This window comes from Epinephelus fuscoguttatus, linkage group LG14, assembly GCF_011397635.1.
Source record: "Epinephelus fuscoguttatus linkage group LG14, E.fuscoguttatus.final_Chr_v1".
NCBI classification, from domain to species: Eukaryota; Metazoa; Chordata; class Actinopteri; order Perciformes; family Serranidae; genus Epinephelus; species Epinephelus fuscoguttatus.
Genome location: NC_064765.1, coordinates 26,207,267 through 26,227,350, shown reverse-complemented (window position 1 = coordinate 26,227,350; position 20,084 = coordinate 26,207,267). Strand labels below are relative to the sequence as shown.

Sequence of the window (20,084 nt, the reverse complement as noted above, 5' to 3'; positions counted from 1 at the left end):
ATGAAATTATAGATTACTGATCGTCTTCTGAGTGAAGGTGGTGTGAAATGTTTGCGTTGTACTAAAGAAAATATGCCATGAACTGAAGACAGTAGGCTGTATTTACATTCAACATTTGCTGTACTTTAGCCATGGTATCATTTTGCTATTATTGCATGTTATCATTGTGCTCCATACCATGTGATTTTGGTCTGGGGTCACATATATTAAATGAAATTAAATCTAAGAAATAACATTCACATTTCTTGATACGTCCAAGACGTCAAACCTGATTACTCTCCGGTGATGACTTACATGTGTGAGTTCCCTCTGCAGGTCAGTCTGCATTCCTCTGGCTCAGAGTTTCGTGACGTGGCAGAGGGGTAAGGTAGACTTTATCTCACTCTGAATTATCGATCTTACTCTTTAGTGCCATATTTACACCCGAGCTCAGTGAGGTGTGGTTCACTCAAGGAGGAGTGTTATACATCAACACGGTACAGTAGGGCTGTGGAATAAATCTTATTTTAGCCTCCATGTGTCTTCAGATAGCTCAACATGTCTGCATTTTCTGCCAAGGTGCCGACAACAGGATACAAGTTGTAGAGAGAAATAACACATTTTCATTTGTTCTGCTGCCAACCGTGCATGAGTTCTTTATCAACTTTTTATTTATTATGGAATCATGTGGAAAATGGCAGGTTTTAAGTAGAGACAGACTTTTATTTATTTTTGTAGTTTCCAAAGACATCAATTTCTCATTCACATTCTATCCAAAATAACACAGAATAAATCACATTGTAAGCAGTGCACAGAGCGAAAGAGCCACATGCAAACATGCCTCTAAATATTATAATCATTTGACATGAAATATGAACTTGTATAAAAAATCTTTTGGAATTGCATCCAGTGCATATCAATGTGCATACATGCTAAAATTTAACATTACATCTAATTATTTCTTAGCTATAATTCAATCTAATTAGACCACAATAAAAAAAGCAGTGACTCCCAGAAATAGGCAAATTAAGCTGTGGGTGGCACTGCTTCTTGAGTGAGCAGACAGGGAGGACACTGTGATGGTGATTCCTGGCCTACAGAGATCACAGTTTGTACCACAGTAGTAGCAGGAGTTCATGTTGTGCAGAACATCTGAGTTGTATGTCCTTTTTGCTTTTCTCGCTGTTAAATGGGGGAAATAATCATATGATATTATAATCATGACATGACACCATGTGTATATCACTGTAAAATCATACCGGCCTGTAGTGGGCCTTTGCCAGTCCTACACAAGACAAAGCAGACTTTAATTAACTGAAAGTGCACTCACTGGGTTCATAGTAGTCGTAAACCTGCACCACTGCGTCCTGTACGTGGGCCACCTTGTAAACTCTGATTATTGGTAGTCTGATGCAAACCTCTGACTTGTTAAGCTGCAAATGGGACCAGAGAGGTGAATGATGACATGTAGTAAGACACAATATACTGTACAGTGGCATTTACTTATTTTACTTTTAATACTGATACTGTATAATGTCTATAAGTATCTGATATAGGGAATCATTTTTTCTATTAAAGGTCCCGTATTGTAAAAAGTCAGATTTCCATGTCCTTTTTTTTTTTATCATAAAGCAGGTACAGGTGCTACATAGATACTGTGAAAGTATGGGGAAAAAAAGCCCGTATTCAGAAACGGTGCCTTTAATCAAGCCATCAGAACTGCCGTGAAGTTGTGATGTCACAACTATACCAGGCTTTTATGAAGGTAGAAAGTCTTGCCTGACTGCAATGACAGAGTTTGGCATGAGGAGTCTGCATTTGAAAATGACACACAAATAACACATATTTGGTTTTTGAAAATTAATTCTGCTACCTCTAGACTCAACTTAAACTGCTCCATGCAATTAATATATAAAACTGAAGTAAAATAATCCCCCACCAGAATATGCCTATGGTTGACAAAATAAAACTACCATGTGGATAGAGCTGCCCCCAAACTTAGAAATTTCCTTGTCGACCAATAGTCGTCATTTAGGGCCATTAGTCGACTAGTCACCTACATGTTTACAATATAAAGTTAATTAGTAAATGATATATTTTGGGCGGGACAACACAATGGTTTGAGTTGAAGGTGTGAGAAAGAATAGTATCAGTAACATTGTTAACACTGTGCTACATTACAGAGAAATACAAACCCGTACTAATGAACCATCATTAGTATAGGCCTATATTTTATCTACAAGTGCACATCACACACTGAGCGAGCCTCCTGTTAATGACGCTGTTGGCAAAGCAGTAATGATTGTGCTAAGTGGCTAATGGGCATGTAGCTACTGACATGTTTCAGATGATACGTCATGTCTGTAGTTGACCAATGAAGATGAGTTTACATATCACCTTGGGTTCGTCCTTCACCTTCTCAAAATGATCCCACACTTTGGATTTCCTTACTCAACTGTTAATGCATGACCACGAGATGACAATATAATGAAACACTTACTGAATTTAGGTAGAGGCTGACTTTCTCTGGAAGTATCTCCACCTTTCTGATAAGATCTCTTGGGGCAGCAGCTCCAGGTGAGAGACTGCAACCACTGAGCATGCCAACATCCAACATAACCATGCCCGTCTGAGATATCACCTGGTTGTTCTTTAACCTAGAGAGGACAAATGTATGATGCATGATGATACGTCTTAAATACAGCCATATTTCACATTAAATGTTAATGTGAAATACGTTTATCTGTGTTGCAGTACTTACCTCATACATATAGATAACAGCATGTGATCAAGGTCCTCTTCCATGTGTACATCTAATGAGAAAGCCTCCTCATCATTGCCGTGCTGGAGGTTCTGTGAAAAAGCTCTGCTCTCCAGGTTGTAAAAGATATTCATCTGGACGGATTCATGGAGATGTATAAAAATGTAAAAGCTCAGGTTTAGTGGCAAAGAGCTAAAGTTTACTGTACTGCCTGATCTCCCAGCAAGAGATTATATGAGATGATTAAGTGCAAATGCCTCAAGGTCGCAAAAATAGTATCTGTTATATAAATCTCATTCCATAAAGCAAAAATTAAATAAAGATTAAATCTCTGTATTTGTTTACTTGTTTCAACATTTAAGTTTTGAGTCACGCCAGGATAAAACATGATATGTTGAAGAGGGGGGGTCTGGAAAAAAAAGACAACAGCTTGTAATCTTGAACATGGTGAAAAGATTAACCTCTCACCAGGGTCCTCCTCCTCTCAGTGATATTATCTGGAGACACTAAATGCAGACAGGACTTCAAGTTACAGTATATATTCCAGATGTTAATTGCTGGGAGTCCTTTATCATGCTGCATTTGCATTTTGCTGTTTTAGTTTAGCATTAACAATGCAGCACATTGTGCCGGGTGAAGCTATCATGCACAGCTGCCACGTTCAATTTATTCTGGTCATGCTCCAGCTGTTACACTTCCCTTTATGTTGACTGGATATGTTGGAGGTATGAAAACATCTCTGCATTGTTGGGGGGGTTGTTTGGTGTTGTTGTGTTACATTTTCCTTAGACCCGATGGGTCTAGCAGAACTCTTATTAAAGCTGCAAACTGTAGTTAGCAGTTAATAACTGTAATGTCATGAATGTACAGCGCAGACAAAGAAAGACAGTAACAGTGTATAGCTGTACCTGGAATATTGCAAATCCTCTTCCTTCCATGTATATATTTAGGTTTACCTCTCTGTCAGCATTAATCTGTAGAAACATAAAATCAAAGATGAAAATAAAGAAAGTCCAGGATGACATGGTGGTATAGTAAACACAACATCATACAAAATATTCAATACATCAAGCATGCAACAAGCGTGGGAGTCCATCTTGGTTTATTACCTCACGGGTCTGATATGTCAGATAGTTGCTGGAGTTGATGTGGAAAAGAGACACAAATGAAGACGCTTGGTCAGATAGTCTGAGCCTTAGGTCGATGGCGTTGGCACCACTGAAGGCAGCGTAACAAGCCAGAGCCTGAAGGGCAACTATTGTGTCCTGGGGAAGAAAAGAGGCAACAGGTCAAAACACCTGCGTCTGGATTCATTCTGGATCACCTTATATATATGTCTTTTTTCCTCACAATCAATTTCTGCAAATTTTTGGCTACTTCCAACAAACTGGTTTTACTGTATTTACCAGCTAAAATATAAATTTCCTAAGCAACAAATAAGGGTGGAACACAGGGATACCCAACTTCCTTTGCCTGAGAGGCATTTTGCAAAAATGACAGGGGGTGAGGGGCCAATTTAAGGAAAAACTTTACCCACAAAATGGCGGTTTTCTGTGAAGACATGCAAGAAAAATAAAGCTTTCTTCACAATTTTATGTTAACACAGCATGACTAATTGATTTACATATGGTCATTTGGTGGGTGAAGTGTTCCTTTAGAGCCTTGTCTCACTCTGTAGTCGTCGAAATCAAGCGCTTGGGCAGCGACTTGTTGCGCCAGAAACCAACTAAAAAGGTGTCCTTTAAAGTCGGCATGATACGCAGCCTGTTACCATTACAGTTTAATGGCACCCGGCAGCATTAGTGGGGAACATGGCAGGACGAGGACAAAAGTTAAGGCGGGGGAAGTCCGAGTCGGGTGGGTGGGAGTGATGGTGGATGGGTACAACAAACACCAATCTTCACCCGAGAGAGCAGTATTTGTGTCTCGGAAGATTCTAAAGCCAAACCCTGTTCTTTTTTCCTAAACCCAACCATGTGTGTTTGCTGTTGAAGGAAAAAAAAGATTGATTTGCGTTGTTGTACCAACATAGTGCGTTTATTTTGACAGAGACTGTGAAAAAAGAAGTGTATATTCGTTGCACATTGTGTGTGGACGTGGAAAGTCCATGACCAAACGTCGATATGTGATGAGGTCGGAGTGAGAATGTGTTGGAATAAACAATTAATAATATTAATCAGTATATGTTTACACATTTGCTGTCTTCTTGCATCTTTGTCAAGAGGCAAATCTAGTTGCAGCAGCCCTGTGCAGGTCAGGTGTAGGGGTGTTTCTAGATTTGAAGGACGTTCAGGGCCCAGCCCAGACCTCTGTCAGCTCTCTTACGGACTGTGGCATCTTATTTACATCCAAAGTACAAAAAAATCCCAATTGGAATGAATGTATTTTTGTTGTGAATTAGAAAATTGTTGGCGGACCACCTGGCACCTTATCACAGCCCAGATTTGGCCCATGGGGCATAAGTTGAGCATCACTAGTGCAGTGTCACCTGTGTTGTCCCGTAGCCTCCTAGATGGTTTCTCTGATTGCTTAACCATTTCAAGAGTGCAATGCCTGCCACCAAGCGGCCACGCCGATAAAAAGCCAGCAGGACGTAAGAAGTCATCTCGATCTGCACCGAGCGCGGCTGCCAGTCATGTGACTCCAGGCCGGCTGAGGATCTCCACAGCATGACTCCATCTTTGGAACAGAATGAGGACATAAGCAATCAATATGAGCTTGTATACATACTGTTCTTCCAGTGCTTTTTTGCTGCACATAAAAAACATCTAATCACACAATAGTGCTAAAACATTGATGTTTTTTTGTTGCTGCAGCTCTTGTTCTTGTGGATTAAAGGAACCTTTGAAGTCCCGGGTCAAATTTTGCAAAAGGTTTGAAATCTCACCCACTGCACAACCAAAACAGTTGTAGCACTTGACAAAATGGTGGCACAGTACAGTTGCTCACTTGACAGTGGTCACTTCACTCTCTGACACCAGAGAACCAATTCTGGTAAATTCAGATTGAGGTGGTGCTAAATTAATAATCAAATACTTGTAACTCTGAAATAGTTCATTAGTTAGTATCTGATAAGTCAAAATGGAACAAGACGACCAAGATATGTTCATACCATGGCAGTTTTACAGAACGTAACAGCTGTTTCTGGTATCAACAACAATAATAAGACAAAGAAGCTGTAAAGGTGACTTTCGCATCTCTTTAAAATAAATAAAACATTAATAAATTACCTCTGTAGTCCGCTCTCCTGCTGAGCTGATCCAGGGCAGTGTCAGCCACAGGACTATTGGCCAGAGCTAAAGCATAGGCTACCAGACACAGGCTGTAGTTACTGACCACTCCAGTGGACACTCTGTCCTCCAGGTACTTCTGGGCCAGGGACACGTTGCCTGAGTACATGTCCTTCACCCAGAGGAAGCAGACGAAAGAGCATTACTATCAACTTTTTCCTCATGTACTTTACATATTGCAGTTTACTTTTGGTGTCAATGGTATGCTGATAGATTTTCGATGTAATGAGTCCTCAGGACCCATTTGTGGTCTTTTGACAGGGTCCCAAAAAAAACTTGTTTTCTGACAAATAAGAAAAAACAAACAAAAAAAAAAACATAAAAAATGTCACATCTTGAGCTGGTTATAGAGAGCACCAAAATCATCTCCCCAGTATCAAGTGAAGCAGAATCAGCTTTATTGGCTATTCTATGTGTGCACATAGAAAGCATTTAACTCTAAATCAAATACGATATGATTGTTATATGATGTGATAACCCATGAAAACTTTAAATAAACTACTGTGAACATTCAATAATTTAATATTCTAAGAAATAAATTGTTTTTCTTTCTGAGAAGAGTTTTTTTTCCTTTGAGCTTATTGTAGTTAAAGTGAAGTGAACTAGACTTCAAAACCTCCTCTTGGCTCTGTTTTCAAGCTTTAGAAAATCTAGTCCAATGACGATGCGGGTCCCTTTGGTAAAAGTCTGATTCAATAGCAAAGAGTCCTGCAGAGAAAGTTCTTGTTCCAGCATTGGCAACAACTGCCTAAACTGGAAGGCAACCCAAAAAAGGAAGATGGACATATCAAACAGAGAGTCAATAAATAAATGAAACAAAACATGTCGACATCAGCAAAGCATTTCAGCCTTCTGCTAACGGAGCCAAAGGTTCACGGCTGCAGCTTCAGGTTCACATTTATGTAGCTAATGTTAACTGTAGCATTGAATCACAGTGTTTCCTCCACCTCACTCCCCGATGCTACAGACCACTTCGCTGGTTGGAGAGCAGGCAGCAGCTCTGGAGATGAACCCCTGATCAGTGGCCGCAGCAACTCGAATCCAGCCAGTGCAACCGGACCAGACTAGTGCAGACCAGATGGCGCCAACTTCACGCTGGATCAGCAAACTTTCTGTTGCTGCCGTTACACAGGTCAGACCCAGTGCTGTCACTTGCCACCAGCCTACTGTGACACCTGGCACTGGGTGGTTTGCACTGGTCAAGTTCAAGCCATTGCAGCCACTGACTAAAGTTTGGGAGCTGCTGCCCGCTCTACTCCCTTCAAAACAGTCCGCAGTGGCAGGAATCTAGGAGGTGAGACCGGAGGGTGGCTAGCTAGCTAATTCTTGTCTCATTTGTGGTCTAATAAGGAGAGAATGGGCAAGGATGGGCTGAGCAAATGTGCTACGTGCAAATAAGTCAATATGGTAAACACTAGGTTACTGTATAAGGTGCATGCATATGCCCGTGGTCGTCTGGTGGGAAGGGTGGATTATTAAATTTTTTTGCCTTTTCTAGATTTCTGCCTACCTCAGCCTTGAATGTTAAATATACAACAGTTTACCATTGACACAATAACAAATGCAAGAATTTTGTAATATCCCATCTCGTAACTTCCTCTGCTGAAATTCACAAATTTCCCTAACTTACCACGTAGGTCTCATCCTCCAGCAGTGCCATCAGTACGTAGGCAGTGAGTCCCACTGAACCATCATCCAGTCCTCCCTGCATCTCCGTGTGGATCAACTTGCCCACCTCAATAAACGCTCCCTGGGGCCCCTGGTGTTTCAAAAGCCAAGTCATGGCCCTGGTTAAGACACTCTGGTCCACCTGCATGTAGGACTGAGCCTGAAGGAAGCACCTCAGCACAAAGGCTGTCAACCTGAGACCACAGACAGGAGAGGGAATTAAGTGATGATGGAGCAAAATAAATTGACTTAATTTATGCAACACTGCTGATTGTTTGCCTCCTATAAGAGTATTACCATTACATTGACGACCTACCATATGCTACCAGAGGTGTCGCTTGCTCCAAAAGCACTGAATGAACCATCTTCTCGTTGGTAGGACAATTGTCTCTGATAACCTTACCACAGAAAACAAGGACGAGTTTGCAACACCATCCAAAAACGCACCTCTCAGAAGTAATGGAGCACATGAAATAACTTTGCCCGTACGTTATTCTCAACACATTACAATTACTGTAATTCAGCAGGTTACCTTCCATCATGTAGCCCAAAGCCCTGCTCCTGATCTCTTTGTTGTCCTGGACTGACTTGTCCAGGTACTGGAGAACATAAATACTTGGAGCAAAGTGGATCATGTTCTGCTCCCCACAACCAAGAGGCATCTGAACCAGCGAATCCAAGTTGCGGATGGCCAAGATATCGCCTGTGTAAAGCAATACAGGAGGGAAGGAGCGAGGATTTAACTGCTGCATTCATGAACATCTTGTGCATAATTTTTTTTCCTGAAAGTGTACAACCTGGTCTCGCCCCACTGTGCTGTGATAGGCTGGCACTAGCTCTAAGCATGACCTCTTTGCCCTAACCCTAACCACTTACAACCTCAGCATGTCGACATGACAACTACTAGCCAATCACAGCACAATAGCACAGAACTTGACTGAACACTTTTAGTAAAAAAGTTGTGCTTTATAAATAGGTTTCAGACTGGACAGACCTGAAGGGGGTCAGAAAGTATCTGTTCTGTGAATTACTAGCCCTGTTAACACCTGGTATTAAATGCTTCCCCACATGCATCTCAAGTGACCACTTTGATTTCACTTCCCTGCTATACATGCAAATAAACACATACCTGTTCACACAGGTTTGTTGTTTTGTAGGCACGCTTATAGCTGTTAATATTTAAAATGGGTAAAATCTTGTTTCACGTGGAGCAGCGTGCAGCACATTGATTCGTTCAACATCACCTCTCTCTCTCTCTCTCTCTCTCTCTCTCTCTCTCTCTCTGTTTATCATGAGACACGCCCACCCCACCTCCTGCTGTCTCCCGACTGATGTAGGAGTGTGAGCTCAGCCCTGTGGACAATTGGTGAGAGTTCGCCCACACACACAAAGTGGCAGGGATAACTGTTAGCATCACACTGTTAACATTGCCTAACAGTTATTAACAAGTCAAGCTGTTTTGGTGTCAGAGTAGCAGATGTTGAACTGATCGATTGTCAGCTCCAGGGACTGTCTTTCAGCACTGCATCATATGTGGAATTTATACTTGTGCATCAGCTCTATGCAGAGCCTACACTATACGCTACGCACATGGCCTACGCCGTTGTGAGCATTTATACTTCTGCGTGGTGTGTCTGTGTTCCTCTGCAGTTACACCTCCAAAACACAAGCTGGTGGCTGAGTTTCTGTGAAGTGCTGTAGAGTTGAATTGATTCAAAACACTCCCAAAACACACTTAAAACATGACTTAATAGAGACAGTTTCAAACACAAGTACACAAATTGGCTTCACTAAAACTCACAGCATTCACAGACAAAGCACTTGTCTTTTGCTGGACACATTTTCCCCACAAAAACAACATGCTAATGTTATTAGCACAAGTGTATGGCATTTTACATTGTATAAATTAGCCTAGCGACTCACAGACATTTGCTCTACTCACATGAAGCCAGGGACAACAGCAACATTTAACAAAGGTGAAGTTACAAAATTCTGCTCCACATGGTTCACTGACAAAACAACTGTCTTATACTAAACACGTTTTCCAAACAAATATAGCATGCTAATGTTATTAGCACAAGCCTATAGTGTTTTACATTGTATAAATTAGCCTAGCGACTACCAGAGTTTCCTCTACTCGTATGAAGCCAGGATAAATCACACACGAGACATAAAATGCTACTTTTGTGGAGGCTTTATTGTCTTCACAATTTATTGTTTCTTATCTGTGAAATAAAAGTAAATGAAAGCTTTGTTTCTACTGAGGGAAATGATTTCAACTTACAAAAACAGACAGGAGGTCTGTGTTGCCACAACGTGTAGTTACATTTCTGGGGAGGTGCACGGTGTAGGCCCTACAGCGATGCGGAGCCTACGCTGTAGGTACAGCATTGATTGGACGCAGAAGTATAAATCCCACTTAACCTGTGTAACTCCAGCCACAGACAGTTTGAGTCTGACAAGCAAGGATGTCAGCTGAGGAGGTGGTCCTTCAGTGTGGTCCAGGACACATAAGCGTATACACTGCTGAAAGAATGTGGCCATATGCAGCTCTGACCACCTCCATATGTAGTCTGAGTGATTGGATCTCAAGATGCATTGGGTGCATTGACACCTGTACTTAGAGCTGTTTATACCAGGTGTTAATGGGCCATTATAACTTCCCACCTTTACCTTACTTCTACATACTTCTATCAAGACATGTTACAGCTACAAGGTACGGGAGAATGGAGAGGAAACTACAGAGCACCATCACAAGCAGAAAGCTACACCCAAGACAAAGGCTCCATCCTGCGCATTTGCTTGGTGTTTAATAAAGCTCACTATCACAACAAGTACAGGAACCACACATTCGCTGTGACTGAGGAAAATACTGAGTCTTGCTTTTCTACCATGACAAATGCCCAACATCCCTCAGCCTGAATGGAGCCAAGCCAAACAGACTGACAGCTGTTCAGAATCTGCCCGCAATAAACATTCCTGTTTGATGTCCATCGTTCCCATTTTTCAACATTCAGAACCTAAATCTTTTCAGGACAAAGGAAAATGCAGGCACATATTACACATGCCTAATTGACTAAAAGTAAACATGAAGAGCACTCAGATGGAACTGCCAGTGGCACAACGGGGGAGGACAAATGGTAGACTTACCAACCAATGCCACATGGGCTCTCTGGCTGCCCGGCACCACATCTGGTGGAAAGGAGAAGGAGATGGATCTGGAACTGTTGTGTTTCACTAGTGCCATCTCCAGGAACAGAGACTCCGAGAAAGACTGCTCAACTCCCTCAGGCTTCAGGAACATGGAAGTAATTCACTGTTATAGGATTAAGCGTATGCCACGTAGCATTTCCAAATACACTTTTTTACTGGTACATCGCATGCATATGGATACTATCCAGTGTTTCCATCATACCACACCTTCACAAGCACTTTCCAAATAAGGCTGTCGGAGGCCTCTGCAGATACGGCATCTACAGATATTTCCATCTCGCCCAGATCCATGGGCCTTATAGGGAACAGCGCTGACGCAGAGGCATGACTCCCTAAGGTGAGTTTTTGGGCATTTACCACCGAGACATCCCCTTTGTCTGCCAAAACAAACTCGAAGGCCTCACTCTGCGCCAGCAGCAGAATGACCTGTGGATGAAAACATAAAAGAACAAAGCGTAATCCCTTAAGACCAAGAATTTGACATTTTCCGTGTGCCATATACGACAGTGATAGATTATTGGGAGATACTAATACATCATTTACTGGAGGGTTTGTTGGAATTGAATTTAAGGACAAAAAGTAATACCTTACAAGTCAGATAATTTACGATCCTATTTTAGCCAGAATACTCCACAAATTCAGTCCATACCTCTATGTTGTGCTCTAAATGGTTGATGACCTTCACCTCCAAGACAATCTCCTCCCCTCTGATGAGGTATGATGGAACATCAAGAGACAAGGAGAAATCTTTGGACACGGTCAACTGTGAATGAGAGAACATAAACAAATTCAAAACGACTTTGGCTAACGTTTGCCTTTTTTCTACACGTGCTGACTTTTCTTGGCTTGGTATGACTTGGGGCATCAGCCCAGTGCAGTATGGGATTTGCACCTCCATTCCAACAGGGCTTAATTTTCTAATAAACACATTTCCTTTCCTTTAAATTCCTCATAATAAGTCCACTAACAGTGAAACACAACACTCCAGATCTGTCTTCTTCTCCTTTCTACCAGACAAAGAAGAATAACATCCTCTTTGCAATAGGAAACAACAAGATTTGTGGGAAATACAACCTCAAAATTTGAGGAAGATCTCTGATATATAGATGCACAAAGTTACCTTGTGGGGCACAGGAGTGAAACCCAAACCCAGATTGTCTGACATGACCAGTGCAGCAGCTTTCAAAGAGGTAACACCATCTGGCACCGTTATTTCTCCACTCGTCCATGTATTATCACTGATAGAGATGACAGAAGAAAAATCAGAACACTGAATTTATTCAACAGGTTTTGCTACTTTACTTAAATATTTGACAATAATTGAATCATCATCACCCATTTCCAACATATGCACTCACCTAACATAAGTGTCTAACCACAGTAGGGACTCATAGGCACCCATCCAGTGGCTCCAGTACCTTTCTACCATTAGAACATCTCCTTCTGAAAACCCCAAAGAAAAGAGAGGAGAGATCAGAGGAAGCTCAAAGTGTACAAACATCTGAAGAGTGAAAATTAAATCCCATAGTACTGAAAATGTGGGACCAAGCCAATATGCTAAATGACCACAAGAGGGACTCCAAATATAAAGTAGATGTCATATTTATCATCATACCATTGTTAGGTCCATCAGGCTGCTCTCCTTTATATAATCTGGTATTGGTCAGCATCCTAATATTACATCCCTGTGGTGTGGGAGACACAGAAAAGATAATTACATAAGAAGTTACAGCTGCTGTACTCATGTTATTTGATGTAAACACCATGAAAGCCTGGGAGGTCATCAGTTCATGTATCATTAGAGTAACAGCCAGTGAAATATGGGTCAGGTCTTGGCAGGTGATGTAAGGTGTAAAACAGTCTCCGAAGATGCCCGAGGAGATCTCGCTTTTTAAAACGGTCTGTTCTATGAGATACAATACACGGCGCCAGTGATTTGGAGATGAGGAAAGGTCATCTTAAGACGGCACACTGAGGAGAAGCTTTGTTTCCTCCATCTTGCAAGCATCAATAACCCTCAGGTCCTGCACCCAACACACTAGAGTTACCAGCTCTTAGAAACAGCAGACTCATCTCCTAACAAAGCAGACAGATAGGTTACATCAAGACTAACCGGTTTTAGTGGTCACACACTGAATGCCCATACAGTATCTAACTGGGAAAAATGTGTCCAGGAGGTATTTACAGCAGATTAAGGAGAGTGGGAAGATTGGTGCTTTGTAATTAAACTGTGAAATGGACAAAAGAGAAATGAAGCAAATCTGACATAATCTAAACAAGCGATGTTCTGAACGAAGTTCACAGGAGTTTAAGTTTCAGAGGTGATATTTTGCTCTTTTGTGTAAAGAAATAAACATTTACGCCTTTAGGCTCTAGCAAGTTAAAAGGGTTGTCATACCTGCTCCTCTTTTAAGTCGAGGTCAGCCTGTGGAGCGTCATCATGAGCCCCCATTACAGCGATTCCTACCTGGAATCTCGCTTCAGGAGCAGTCACGGTGAGCGTTACCGGCTCACCTGGCTGGGCTTTGTCAGTGCTCCAGCTAAGAGATACCTGAGGAAGGCAAACATACAAACATTTACGGGCATGTTCCCAAAGTATCCTGCACTCTTTAGAATTAGAATATATCAAAAGAATTAAAGTACATGGTTGTGTTGGTCGATGGGTATGTGCGCCGTGTCGCTGGTGACCTCTGCGTCAGAAAGGATGCAGTAGACAGTGACACATGCCTCAGGAGACCAGGACACTGTTGGTGTCAGAGAGAAAGAGGAGGAATTCTGTGTCCCAGCAGCCACCACCTGACCTCTAGAGCTCACCTGGAAATCAAACAATATATGTATTTGTTCTTTGCATTTAACAAACTTCTTCTAGTATTGTGTTTATAAAAAGTAATAAGCACAGGCTGGCCCATAAGCTCCTATAATGATCTTGACATTTACATTGTGTGTAGCACATTTAATCACAGTGATACCAAATAAAAACATCATGTCTGAACGCTGGCAAACACTGCTGGTTGGAGCAAATGGAAAGACAAATTCAAAACTTCCAGGAAACTAATACCAGTAATATAATCTTTACTTAAGAGCAGTGTTGGAGGCTGTGTGGGCACATAAATGCTAATCATTCCCACATCCTCTGGTCATGTAAATATAGGCAAGAATCTATGTTTAACCTGGAGATATTTTAGGTTATATGACTCCTAAAGAGAGTAACATATTGTGTCTTGGACTGATAAGAGAGGAGTAGTTTTAAGAAGCGACCTCTAACTCAAAATTGCAGTAACTGGCATGAAATGGATGGAGCTTGGAAAGGGTTAGGGATATGATGATGTATGATTATATTACAGATCGCACTAAAAAACAATACACCATGATAAACTTATCATGAGGATACGTGTGATTATCATGTCCAGTTGCACCCAAACAGACTGATGGGAAACAGAAAACAACCTCAGATAATACAAAAGATCTCAAGCATTGGCGAATTTCATATGGAAAGATATGACATTATGACATATGACATTTCAAATAGTTGAAAATCCAGCCACATTTTTAAACTGTCCTTCATCACCACCTCCATCTTACTACTTAATAAACAAATAAATACATCTGATGTTGACCCAATATGTTTAGTGCCATTTTAGGAGTTGATGATTATCAGGATAATATTGTGAATCCAAACAGTTTTTACCAGGATAATCATGACATGAAATTTCATATTGTCTCAGGAATAAGGAGAAGACCTCTCCCAGAAGGACTCTATATTTCTATTTTTGGTACTATATTGTATCTTACTGATTATTTTATAGGCAATTTTAAATCTCTGTCTTTTTGTTTTATTGAATATTTAGGTGAGATAACTTATAACCCTTTAAGGAGTTTTTCATCTCACCTGCACAATCTGTTTTTTTGTTGATGTTTTTATACCAATTGTTTTAATACTGGGCAAATAAATAATACAAATACAAATACGAAAGAATAAAGGAGAAATGGATCAGCTTCACGTGAACAATAATGACACTCAAGTTATACAATTATAAAAGTTCTTCAGCACTTTCTGCAGTGTCCTTCACACAGATATACATATGCAAATGTCATTACTGCCTTAAAAATGGTTATGCTATCTGCATTATTTGATATATTTGACCAAACATACCACAAAGTGAAGATTAGTTGTTTGAAAGGTGCTCCTCACATCGAGCTGAAGCGGCAATCCAATCTGAAAGTTAAACATGTAATGTGAATTATGTCTTGGTTACATCATTAACAACAATTTCTGCTGTATTACTTCTGTTTCAATGTATTGTCATGGTAGAAAATATGTGTTTAGAGTTACCTGTGCAGGTAAGGTGTCAATTGGGGAGATCTGAATATACGAGCCACTAGGAGAGGAGTGGTTGTTGTAGACAGTCAGAGTCTCCTCAGTGGTTTGGAATCTTGCCTGAATATAAACACAAAATACAGAACATGTAAAAAGAAATAATCATTCGTGCTACATAAAAGCTATCATTAATCTTACTGTGCTGTTGTTTTTCCCTTAAGGAAGGTAAATGTGTTTCTAGAATCTTAGGATGTTTACTTACACTCTACTGAAGTTTACAGGTCCTCCAGTCATGTTCTTAATGGTAAACACGTGTAATCCTACTGTACTGAAACCACTCATCTTACGTACAGCGAAACTGCCAAACATGCTTCCCCCTCAGGACCAACATTCCAGGTGCTGTAACTGAAAATACTTACCCGAATAAAAAGCATCCGCACTTGATCCGGTAATCTAAACTTAATGTGGACGTTCCCGTCCTCAGGCACTGGAAGTGTAAGTGTTGTGGAGTCAGCATTCATCGTGGATGTTCTCTGAGTGACTTCAATCACAGCAGAGTTCATTAGATCCTGCTGGCTCAGTGGCTTTCCGTCATATCTGAGGATCCTTAGCTGTGGAGTAGAAACAGAGAGGGGAGTTAGCTCAGCTTAAAATGAATTTCACATAAATACAATAATGCTAATTCACTTACTTTTGCAGAGAAGTCTAAAGTTGGCTTTAGTGTAGGTGGAAAGTCTTTGAACACTAGCTGGTATGTGCTCGCCATGAGGTGGACTTCCACTGTTTTGTTCACTTTAAATCCTTGGGTGAAGAGAGATGGTGTAACAGAATGATCTGCAGATGCAACTGAGATGCTACAATCAACATAGTGTCAGAATATATCTCACCTGTGGAGCTGTCAGTAACGCAGGCAGCAACATGCACACGGCTGCTGATTCCTTGAAGCTGGTTTTCGCTGAAGTAAAACTGTGTTGACCCGTAGATCTGAAAAACATCGGTCAAAAGTGAGCCGATGCTGAAAATGTTAGTAAATGCTGGCTAAAAGCATAACTTTCATTTATGAGCTACAGGGACAATAAAACCTCACCTCTTTAGTTTGTGTTAGCGTGAATGGAGTGGCTTCATCATGCACAACAGACGCCAGAGTGACAGCTAGTGTTCCCTGTACAGGCTGTCCACTGGGGTAACTAGTGGGGGTGAAACAAAGTATTAACATTGCTGTATACTTGCTCAACATTTGTGTAAATGTGATCTTATGAATTTGCCTGAGCTAACTGAACTCACAGCGCTCTCACTGATCCTGAGATGTCATCACCAATGAGAACCTGAGAGGGTGTCTTCAACAACACTTCAAAGTGAGGATGCTCTGCAACAGCAGTCAGTAAAATTACGCAAATGAAATTAGGTATGTCATAAGGTTTACTTATAAACAAGACAAAGAGACTATACAGCCATGCTAGCAGCTCTGTGAGGCTACTTACTTAGGAACTTTGAGCTTTGAGCTAAATGTTAACATCAGCATGTTACATGGTCACAATGACAGTGCTAACAGGCTAATGTTTAGGGAATATGTCTACTGAGGTCCCCTCTCAGTTTAGCATGTTGCTGGTTAGCACTTAACAAAATGCAGCACAGGCTGATAGGATGTCATTTGTTTTGCAGGTATTTGGTCATAAACCAAATCATTTGACTAATGAGGACATGTGTCTACATGACGTTTTATTCCAACTGCCAGCGTCTTTTATCAATTGTTCCCAGTGAGGAAAGAGTGTATGCGGCCATATGTAGCTGCCTAGAGACATGGCACTACAGCCAGAGCGCTCCAGCTTTTTCGTGTGGCTGCTCCGAGAGCTCTTGGTTAAAATCTCTGAACTTTTCAGAAAGGCAGTGATGTCGTCACTGTCACTCCTTCAGCTTCTGTCTATCCCTAGCTGTATGATATGTCAGTTTGTTGTTGGGGGCGGCAGTAGCTCAGTCCATAGGGACCTGGCTTGAGAACCGGAGGGTCGATGGCTCAAGTCCCCATATGGCTGCCCCCTCGCTCTGACATCCCTTCATTTCATACATGTATAGGTCCTGTTTGTGCATGTGAGGGTATTTCAGCCCTGTGTGTATGACAACAGAGTGGAAAAGTGTGTCTTCTTCTTCAGTCAAAATATCACATCAAAGACAGAAAAATCCATTTGTGGGAGCAGATCCGGTGGACTTTTATCACCAGACGCATTGTGAGCTTGTTTTTAACTGTGAAGCCTTGTCAACCCGCTGTTAACATAGCATCACATTAGCATCACGTTAGCTACCTATGTTAATGTCAAGATGTGCTGGGATGAAGCACTCCTCTGCATCCTGCCACCTCCTTTCTGCCATAGAAAAATGCTACGTGGACACATGTCCCGATGGTTGTACTAGAGGAAAATCCCAAAGTATTTAGAACGTATCATCTAGGGACCTCGAATTTTTGGACCATTTTTTTTTTAAAAAAGTATCCAGTAGTTGTGATATTTTAGTAAAAACCAACAATGTCAACCTCACAGTGGCGCCAGATGAAGTCAGAGGACTACAGAACTCAGTAAGATTCATCCTCTGGGGACAATGCATGTCCGTTCCAAAATTTAATTGCATGGCTGAAAAATAATATTACAATAAACTGGTAGATCTATTACCGTAATCCTCCACAATGAATTCTCTCTCATCAGTTGCGTCCTGTAGGGAAGAGGATGAGAGGCAAGACGGTAAGATGCTTTTCTTATTCAATTCAAACAGCAGCTTTTTACCCAGCATGCAACACAACAGGTAAACATATTTCTAAATTTCAACTCTACATTCACTGTGGTTGTGATCGCCCACATCCCAAGAGGCGGTGTCAGGGACAAGATGAATTCCCGCAACACAATCCCCAGATTCCCTGTGGACTCCCACCTGTCCACAACGTCCCCACTGGGATCCTGCATGTGACAAAAGAAAGTCAGTCAAACTTAACACTACCAGCACCACACAATGCCCTCTGAAAAATCCATTCAGCTCCTCTGGCTTTGTTCTTTCACACGGAGGACAGAGACATACCCGTATAGAGATTTCCACTCTGCCTTTGTATGGATGGTTATCCAACTGAACAGACACAACTCTGACTTTGACAGTATCGCCTGGATGGTAGCGTGATCTGTCCGTTTGAATGAAGGGGGAGACGTTCCTGGGGCTGAAGCTGAGAGTGGTGGTGTTAGTGAAAATGACATCATCCCCCCTGTAGCCCCTCACCGTCAAGTTTATGAGGGAATTCTGGGTCGTAGAGCTGAGAATCTGGAGCTATTGTAGAAGAATTTTCGCAAACATATACATGTGATATCAAGTTAAACAAGTCATTTAATCACTACCAAGTATTATTTTCTGATCTGAAAGAGATAATTATACTCACAGGAGGAAGTATGAGGACCCTGGTCACACCTTAAAAACAAAATGTTACGTCAGCCCTGTAATACATAAAAAAGTAACCATGCAAATCAACCCTAAAATGCTTTGTAAATACAGTGTCACCTCCTTGGAACTCCTCTGTCTGGGATACTTTGGTGTCGCCATGTGTCAGCTCAGCCATCACCCTGCCAGGGAAGTCAGCGAGGACGGTGACAGCCAGGGAAGTAGGTGTCCCAGCATACAACACCTCTGGATTTGAGATCAGAAACAATGTCCTAGTAGAAAGAGAAAGGATGGCGTGTTACTGACTGGTGAAACAAAGTGGGTCGTCATCTTTTAAAAACTGCATTGATATCTAAAATATAAAGAAAATGAGTGTATTAACAAACCAGGTCTCTTACCTGGATGAGTCCTGAGTCAAACCAGGCACAGCAGAACACAAAACTCCCACACACACAACGAAAGTCCAGATCCCATCCATGCCTCTAATCCAAGCCTCGCCACCCATTCAACACCTGATTCAGACACCAAACTGACAGTGACCGCTCTATGAGGTGACCTGTACCTAGGTGTTATGAAACCCCTCCTCCTATCTGTCCACCAATGCCCCACGGGACCGCACTCACATGCTCACACACACCAGGTTGAATACTATCACATATATATTCTTTGTCACGCACAAAGGAGGAAGTAGAGTGATGGGGTGGGGTGGGGGGGGGTGGGGGGGTGGGGGGGGTGGGGGGGAGGGGGTGTTCACACACTCTTTACGCCTTTGCCCAAGGGGATGCGTCTCATCTGTCTATTCAGGGTCTCACAATTCCCAGTCCTGTCCAAAGCACACACAGAGAGAGACGTTCTGGTGTCACTGTATCCATACTGAGAAGAAAACGCGTCTTGAATGTCAGAAGGAACACAACCCTGCATGCAATATGTCACATAAAAACCACCAGAGAGTTTAATTCTTGGCATGTTATCTGAAAACGGAAGGCTGCTTTTTTGGATTCTGCACTTTCTACTACTTTATGCAGCCTCCTTGAAAACAAATCTGTATGATCACATTACAGCTGTGTGGTAAACAGGTTTGACATTTTAATTAGCTTGTGACAACAGAAGAATGGGGTGTTATCAAGGCTTTGTCTCGGGAGAAAATGACGATCAGTCACCAAAGTACAGCTAACTTTGTTGAAATAGTCCCTATCCAGAACAGCTTCCACTACTGGGCTAAGAATTAAGCTGAAAAAAATGAATGTCACATGTTGTTTTTTGCTCTGTGTGCAAGTTTGACAGAAAAATACAGGTTACGCAGAGAGTTTGCAGTAAAAATAGCAGCAGGGAGGAGATGAGCTGACATTGTGGGATCATGTTTTAACCTCTAAGCAGTAATTAAAATTTTCACAGAGGAACATGATGACAGAGGCACAATGACAGCCTGTATGAAGTCTTCCTT

General features: G+C 41.6%; 1 protein-coding gene across 1 annotated transcript; it reads right to left on the bottom strand.

Moving 5' to 3' along the window:
- Positions 1–789: 789 nt before the first annotated feature.
- Positions 790–19,118, bottom strand: LOC125901342 (CD109 antigen-like). Its single transcript, XM_049596999.1, has 32 exons — positions 19,039–19,118; positions 18,761–18,912; positions 18,642–18,670; positions 18,293–18,532; positions 18,052–18,174; positions 17,893–17,932; positions 16,514–16,595; positions 16,317–16,416; positions 16,117–16,213; positions 15,921–16,030; positions 15,649–15,840; positions 15,245–15,349; positions 15,065–15,127; positions 13,555–13,725; positions 13,310–13,462; positions 12,527–12,596; positions 12,270–12,354; positions 12,032–12,149; positions 11,561–11,674; positions 11,119–11,337; positions 10,849–10,990; positions 8,231–8,401; positions 8,015–8,096; positions 7,661–7,892; positions 5,971–6,142; positions 5,229–5,419; positions 3,850–4,005; positions 3,649–3,714; positions 2,741–2,874; positions 2,480–2,636; positions 1,310–1,412; positions 790–1,161 (listed from the first exon to the last, which is right to left on the bottom strand). The coding sequence occupies exons 1-32, from the start codon at positions 19,116–19,118 to the stop codon at positions 962–964; spliced, it is 4,149 nt and encodes a 1,382-aa protein (XP_049452956.1). The 3' UTR covers positions 790–961.
- Positions 19,119–20,084: the final 966 nt, after the last annotated feature.

Excerpts from the sequence above, each read along its gene's own strand:
- LOC125901342 (XM_049596999.1), bottom strand. The coding sequence starts at position 19,118 with ATGGATGGGATCTGGACTTTCGTTGTGTGTGTGGGAGTTTTGTGTTCT. Across the intron at positions 12,150-12,269 it reads TGGTTAGACACTTATGTTAG|TGATAATACATGGACGAGTG; the intron begins GTGAGTGCATAT and ends CATCTCTATCAG. Across the intron at positions 1,413-2,479 it reads TCAGCCTCTACCTAAATTCA|CTTAACAAGTCAGAGGTTTG; the intron begins GTAAGTGTTTCA and ends TCCCATTTGCAG.